Genomic DNA, 7,271 nt, shown 5'->3' with positions numbered 1-7,271 from the left:
AGGGGTCGGAGTGAAGGTCAAAGGTCACCAACCAGCCCACAACGCCGAGCCTGTGCTGGACTGAGGAAGGCAGCAAAGCGGAGCAGCAGCTGAGGCCACGGCTGCAGCAGCTCTGTCAAGCCCTGGTGGAGCAGCTCCGGAGCCTCCAGTGGCCCTGCAGCCACAAACTGATCCAGGAGCTGTAGCAGCTGCTCCAGGAGCCCCGGCTGCACCTGCAGCACCTCACACACCTGCAACACAGCAGCAGCTGTTAGCTTCAGTTAGTGTAGCAACACTGAGGAGAGAGTCATGTGATCAGCGAGGTCTCACTCTGAGGAGATAGTCTTTAGCAAACAGCTGATCCTCCTCCTGCTCCTCTTCCTGCTCTGCCGGAGCTTCAGCTTCTGACATCACTTCCTGTTCGCTCTCTGACTCCTCCTCCTCCTCTGAGGAGGAGGAGGAGGAGGAGCAGCAGGAGGACTCCGACAGAGTCAGGAAGACCTCGCTCGCCTCCTCCTGCTGCTCCTCCTCCTGCCCCACCTCCTCCTTCTTCTCCACCCCTGTGATGACATCATCACTGTCCTGCTCCTGCTGCTCCTGCTGCTCCTCCTGCTCCTCTACAGTCTCTTCTCTCCACCCCCTGGTGTGGCTCCGTCCCCTGAGGCTGGCGAGGGTGTGATGGTGGCGCGTGATCAGCTGTGTGCTGGTGGAGGAGATGGAGGAGGAGCAGCCGTCTGAGGTGGGCTGGTCCTGCGGGGGAGGCGGGGGGAGGGGCTGCCTGAGCACGAAGCCCCCCCTCCTGAAGTCCAGGGATGGGGGCAGGCGGGGGGGGTAGCTGGTGCCGGGGGGGAAGCGACTGTAGGGGGCGCTGGAGCTGCAGCGCCGCCGCTGCTGCTGGGAGACACCACCTGACATGCCGCTGAAGCTCCGTACCACCTGGTGTATGATGGGAAGGCTCCTCTGGACACACACACACACACACACACACACACACACACACACACACACACACACCACACACACACACACACACACACACACACACACACACACACACACACAGCAGAGGATCCTCAGTCAATCTACTGGAATCAAATATATACATACATATATAAATAATATATAAATATAAATATTAGGGCTCCGATTCGATTCAAAATCGATTTTTCGGATTCATCTCGATTCAACTCTGGGTGGTGTCTGTTCAAGTGAGCGAGGGGATTTGAAGTGTTCCGACAAATACTTTACTTTAGCGTTGTAAAGTCTGCAAATTGCATGAGGCATGTCAACTTCAAGCCCTTTCTTGCCCTGCCGGGTTGACGGTGAAATTCAAAACAAAAAATGGCGCGTGAGCCCCAGCCCTCCTGTTCACACTCAGCTGCTGTTACTGCCATGCAGACAACTCCCTCTGCGTCTCCACTTCCAAGATCAATTTTACATTGTCTTGACAATGTGTGTGTGTCTGACTTGACAACAACTCATCTCTGCCTCTTTCTCGCTCTTTCCCTGTTTTGGCGACTCGGTTTCTATTTCTTCCCCCTCGATTTTAGCAGAAACCGGAAACACAACAATGCGCTGCTTATGGTGCAACAATACCTACAGAAGCCCAGAAGGCATCAAACAACGTGAGAATCACGTGAATTTGAATATACATATATATATATATATATATATATATATATATACATACATATATATACACATATATATTGTGCAAAGAGAAAATTATATTATTTTAAAAAGAACTAAAGAAATAAAATATTTATGGGGATGAAAGGAAAAAAACATTTTGAATTAAAAATGAATCAAAATTAAATTAAAGAACTTAAAATCACACAATCATTAGCTAATATAATTAAGTATACATGATATAGTAATAATAGGTACTTTACGTGTGTATGTACGTATAAACGTACATACATAAGTAATACTATATAGCTAAGTAATAGATGAAGTTTACTCATTATTATCTAGCGATTAATACTGAGTGTTAGTGGTCATGTGACAGCGACCCACCACCAGCCACAGGGGCAGCAGCTGCTCGTCTCTCTCCACCGGGGGTCGCTGGTCTGCAGGAGCCACTGGTCGACAGGCCACCGGCATCGGCCACAACACCCGCTGGTACCTGAAGGCCTGCAGGGGGCAGCAGAGAGCAGCAGCCAATCAGAAGGCGGCAGCCAATCAGAAGGCAGCAGCAGATGGAGGGTGGTTGAGCTTGCACACTGACCTTGACCATGTTGTCGGGGCCTCCTGGGCGGCAGCACTGCAGCAGGCGGCGACGGAGCTGCAGCAGTGACTTGCGGAGCAGCAGCTGTGAGAGCAGCCTGGGGGGGTCCTGGCAGCCCTGCAGGTTCCTGAGGCCCAGCACCAGCAGGCTGCAATGGGGGGCAAGCCCTTAGTGACATCACCGACACCCACCACCACACAAACAAACAGCAGCAGCAGCCCCACCAGTCCTCGGCTGCAGTGAAGGCCTGCGTCCTGCGGGGGCAGTAGAGCTCTGGGTCCAGGCTGACCAGTGGCAGCAGCTCTGGGTAGAGGAAGACTGGACGGGTGGAGAAGATCCAGGCCAGCTGTGGGGGAAGGGACGGGTGGCTCCTCACTGTCACACACACACACACACACACACACACACACACACACACACACACACACACACACACACACACACACACACACACAGGGAGGGAGTGAGTGGTGCGCCTCCCTGCTGCTGCTGGCTGAACTGCAGCTCCACTCACTGTATCCCCGGGCATCAGGTGGGCGGGGCTGCGGCCGGTAGCCAATGGGGTTCTTCTGCAGCTCCTCCAGCAGCTGCAGCGCCCCCTGCAGGTTAGAGGCCCTGAAGGCACTGCAGAAACCCGGACAGGACGACGACATCAGCAGCTCCGCCCTCCCAGCCAGCAGCTCCAGCTCCACCTGAGGAGGAGAAGGAGGAGGAGGAAGAGCTGCAGTCACTGGGGAGGGTGCGTGCATGCGTGCGTGCGTGCGTGCGTGCGTACCAGGAAGTGTCTGGTGGTCTCCGCTTCACTCTGCAGTTTGGCCACAGGAGAACTCAGCAGGTGTGTTTGGGTCAACAGCTGGACGTGCTGCAGGGCAGGAGAGACACTGGGGTCAGAAGTCACCAGAGGGAGTTTAGATTGGTTGTTGCTGTTATTCTATTTCTTGATCATCATACTGATCAAAGCATCAGACAAGAGGTCAAACAAAGGTCAGACAGGTCAGGTCACAGCTGCTTCAGCTGCATCTTGTTGTTGAAAAGACTCTTCAGAATAGCAAAGCCTGAGGCCTCCTCAGGGTGACCTTGGTGACTTTAAGGAGCAGCAGGTGTGTGGAGGTGGAGCTGTGAACCTGCTGCAGCTGCTGCTGCAGGCGGAGGCTCTGCTGCGCCTGCAGCCTCAGGGTGAGGGTCTCGGCCGGGTGGGCCCTCTGCAGGGGCTGCGCCTGCTCCGCCCTCCTCAGGAACACCAGCTGCTGCTTCACCGTCTGCAGGCCTGTGATTGGTCCGTCTCTGGCCTGCTCCTGGAGGTCCCGCCCCCTGCAGAGCAGAAGGTGTTAGCAGAGCAGGAACCACAGGTAGGTGTGTGAGTATGTGTGTGCGTGACCCACGTGCTGTGTGTGTCCTCCTGTGTGTGTGTGTGCAGGGTGAAGGTCTCCTCCTGATGCTCCTCCTCCTCCTCACGACCTTCATCTTCAGCCTCCTGACCTGCCAGATCCTCCTTCAGCTGGAGCACAGTAGGAGATCATGTGACCATGTGACCCCGCCCTCCACCCCCCAGGCAGCAGGTGGTGAGATGGAGCACTGCGATTGGCTGCTGTGTGAAGAAACTTACCGTCTCAAAGAGCTCCTCCATCAGCTCGTTGACCTCCTTCTCTGCAGGGGACACACACACACACACACACACACACACACACACACACACACACACACACACACACACACATTACAGCAAGCAGCAGTCTGTGTGTGTGTGTCAGTGTGTCTGTGTGAGACTGACTGGTGATGCGGACGGCCTTGTCGTCTCTATAATCCTCCACATCTGGTTCGTCCGTCTCAGCCAGGAAGTTGTACTCTGGATCATCTTCATCATCTCCCTCCTCTGGACGAGAGACACCATGACACACTGCTCTCTCCATCTCTCTCTCAACCACACACACACACACACACACACACACACACACACACACACACACACACACACACACACACACACACACACACACACACACACACACACACACCTTCGTTGTCTATGTGGGTGGTCATCAGTCCTCTCAGCCAATCGGTCCACTCCCTGTCCTGGTGGGTGGAGCCAGAGTCGTACATGTCAGGTGTGATGTCAGGGGCTCGAAGCTCCGCCTCCAGCAGGTCCAGGGGGACGTCCCTGAGGGGCCGCTTGGAGCGCGTGCGGTAGGCCATGAGGCTGGCGCCTTCCTGTGACTCCGACAGCTGGGGGGGGGGGGATCCACCAATCAGGTGCTGAAGCTCCTCCCACTATTCACAAAGCCCCACCACCACTCCAGAAGCTCCTCCCCTGCTCCATAAGCCCCGCCCACCCACCGTCTGATAGGTCCTGATACAGCCATCCAGCTCCTCCTCCACGGCGTGAAGTTTCTCCAGGAAGCTGCTGTCAGGTGCTGCTTTAGGGGGCAGGGCCTTGGGAGGAGGGGGTGGTCCCATCAACACTGAGCCAATCCTGGAGTGGCTCCGGGAAGACTGGAGGGAGGAGGGAAGGGGGAGGAACAAAACTACATCAGGGACGTATCAACATCAGGAGAAGGAGGAGGAGAAGGAGGTGGGCCCTGACATGGATCAGACTGGTTCTAACTGGCTCTAACTTGTTCTAACTGGATCAGTCTGGATCATACTGGCTCTAACTGGTTCCCAGTCTACCTGCCAGGGGCTGCTGCTGTCCTCCTCCGGCCGGTTCAGTCGAGATCCTCTGGGAGACGAAGCTGAGCTGTCCAGGTCACTGTCCAGGAGGGTCTGCGCACGCACGCACGCACGCACGCACGCACGCACGCGCACACACACACACACACACACACACACACACACACACACACACACACACACACACACACACACACACACAGAGTCAGGGCCAGGCTCCTCCCACACACACACACACACCCGGTTAGAGTGTCAGCAGCCAATCACAGAGCAGCAGGTCACCTCCTCGGCGGTCTCATCCTCATCCTCCTCATCAGGTCGGTATTCCTCGTCTGAGGAGTCCTCCTCCTCCAGTGGGATGTCCACGAACTGAGGACCCTGAAGGCAACATGCTGCCTGGTCACCACACACACACTGCTAGGGGTTAGGGGTCAGTGACCTCAGGACCTCTCACCTTGTAGGTATCGCTGCTCTTCTTGATGGGGGAGATGTTCCAGGCCGGAATCACCTGGTGGACACACAGGGAACTGCAGTCAGAGAGAGACAGAGAGGGAGGGAGAGAAAGATGGAGACTGACAGATAGATGGACTCACCACTCCTCTCTCCACCACCTCCTTGAACTTTGACCTCGTCATCTTGGGTTCCTGTGATGACAGACGACACGACATCATCATCATGTTGCCCCCCACACCGAGCTGGACGTGCGCTCTGATTGGACAACAGTCTCACTCACAAAGGGCGGCACGGCCTCCGTCTGGTTGATGGCCGCCTTCATCATGGCGACCACATGCTCGTTGGTGATCACCTCCTGCAGGTCACAAGGTCAGAGGTCAGCAGGTCAGCAGGCCAGCAGGTCAAAAGGTGAGCAGGTCAGCAGGTGTGGTGGCTCACATGCAGGATGTTCTTGACGTTGACGGTGGTCAGGTTGTGCTGCCTAGACTTGGTCTCCAGTGATTGGTCCAGCTGCCTGTCAATCAACTCCTCCAACTCCTCCACCTTCTCCTCCTCATGCTCCTCCTCCATGGTCTTTCTCTTCCTGTTGCTCCTCCGTCTGCTCACCTGCTGCACCTGACTGTCCTCTGACATACACACACACACACACACACACACTTCGTCAACCCAGACTGGTTGTGTGAATCACCGTTTCAGCGACAGTGTGTGTGTGTGTGTGTGTGTGTGTGTGTGTGTGTGTGTGTTACCCATAGTGATGATGAGGCTGGAGTCGGTGGTGTCCTCCTCCACCAGCAGCAACTCCTCCTCCTCCTCCTCCTCCTCCTCTTCCTCCTCCCCCCTAGCCCCGCCCCCAGCAGCAGGTGTGTGTGGCGGCAGCCGCGGAGCATCATGGGAGGTCGGCAGAAGACCGCGACTGGTGGCGATGGTGATCGGAGGTCTGGACGGGTCGAGTTGGGGCCTTTTTCGCACCGCGTTCATTCTGGAGACACATGACCTCTGATCCCGTGACGTCACGGCTGAAAGGCTCAGCGTTAGCTTGCGGCTACACGTCCGGAGTCAACAGGCGGCGGCGCGTCTCACTTTCACAGAGTTTACTGCACACATGGAAATATAGCATTAGCATGACTGCACACATACCAAGCATAATACGAATGAAATTAGCATTAAACACGAGATGTTTGATTCACCGGCTGCCTAGCTACGGTTCATATGTTCGTTCTGAATGAATAAAAACACTTTAAATATAGTTCGGAAGTTCTGATGGTTCCGACAGCCGGTCAGCGGAGCCGGTGGTTTCGGAGCTCCGGCCAGCACCGCCGCAACACCAACACGAAACCAACTTCACACAGCGACGGTCACGCAGTTAGCATGCTAAGCTCGGAGCACCGCTAGCGTCTTAGCTGTGTGGCCGCCGAACCGCGGAAGCTAGTACTGCTTCCGGTTCCGACGGTGTGTGTTCGGGTCCGGTTCGGGACATTTTTACGCTTAAAACATAGAAACACACTCACCCGCCACACCGGTGAGACGATGCCGAGAAAACAAACTACACTTCCGGCTTTTCTTCTTCTACTTTTTCTGGTCTTAACTGCGTTTCCGGGTTATCTGTGAGGTACTGAGGACACCAACAGGACAAAAACAGCAGAGCAGCCGGTCTGAGTCTCGTTCATTTCGTCTCGCTTCTTAACATTTCCCTTCGGTGAAATCGAACCAACGCGTGGTCATTCATCTCACTCGCCCTTTGTCACTCTCACTTGTTGCTGAAAAAGAACCACTGGAGACTCATGAGAATCATCTTGAATGATTCCATCTCAACAACCAGTCAGTGAAACAACATCCCTCCAGGAACTCAGTCTGTCCCAGTAGCTTCTTCCTTTGAGGTTCTGATCCAAACCTTGAACCAGCACCAGACTGGTTCCACCGGAAAATCAGGGGTGTTTTTCCTGGT

At 55.1% G+C, this 7,271-nt stretch overlaps 1 protein-coding gene across 4 annotated transcripts in view; it reads right to left on the bottom strand.

Moving 5' to 3' along the window:
* gon4la (gon-4 like a) overlaps positions 1–6,420 on the bottom strand; it is a 7,367-nt gene extending 947 nt beyond the window's left edge. For 2 of the 4 annotated variants that reach the window (XM_076011428.1, XM_076011430.1), the window contains exons 1-20: positions 6,073–6,420; positions 5,771–5,952; positions 5,607–5,687; positions 5,467–5,517; positions 5,328–5,381; positions 5,156–5,251; positions 4,874–4,966; positions 4,541–4,696; positions 4,222–4,429; positions 3,978–4,079; positions 3,813–3,853; positions 3,589–3,704; positions 3,331–3,517; positions 2,982–3,068; positions 2,721–2,898; positions 2,431–2,581; positions 2,207–2,354; positions 1,996–2,112; positions 310–939; positions 33–230 (exon numbers count right to left, since the gene is read on the bottom strand). In XM_076011428.1, the coding sequence (XP_075867543.1) occupies positions 33–230; positions 310–939; positions 1,996–2,112; positions 2,207–2,354; positions 2,431–2,581; positions 2,721–2,898; positions 2,982–3,068; positions 3,331–3,517; positions 3,589–3,704; positions 3,813–3,853; positions 3,978–4,079; positions 4,222–4,429; positions 4,541–4,696; positions 4,874–4,966; positions 5,156–5,251; positions 5,328–5,381; positions 5,467–5,517; positions 5,607–5,687; positions 5,771–5,952; positions 6,073–6,304 (3,108 nt within the window). In that variant the 5' untranslated portion in view covers positions 6,305–6,420. Of the gene's footprint in view, positions 1–32; positions 231–309; positions 940–1,995; positions 2,113–2,206; positions 2,355–2,430; positions 2,582–2,720; positions 2,899–2,981; positions 3,069–3,330; positions 3,518–3,588; positions 3,705–3,812; positions 3,854–3,977; positions 4,080–4,221; positions 4,430–4,540; positions 4,697–4,873; positions 4,967–5,155; positions 5,252–5,327; positions 5,382–5,466; positions 5,518–5,606; positions 5,688–5,764; positions 5,953–6,072 lie in introns of those variants that run through there. The other 2 variants (XM_076011429.1, XM_076011431.1) reach the window with 2 other exon arrangements.
* Positions 6,421–7,271: the final 851 nt, after the last annotated feature.

This window comes from Nelusetta ayraudi, unplaced genomic scaffold (genome assembly GCF_046127955.1).
Source record: "Nelusetta ayraudi isolate G7.1 ecotype Tasmania unplaced genomic scaffold, CSIRO-AGI_Nayr_v1 ptg000135l, whole genome shotgun sequence".
Lineage (NCBI taxonomy): Eukaryota > Metazoa > Chordata > Actinopteri > Tetraodontiformes > Monacanthidae > Nelusetta > Nelusetta ayraudi.
Note: the sequence above shows the minus strand (reverse complement) of the source record. Positions and strands in the feature narration are given on the sequence as shown.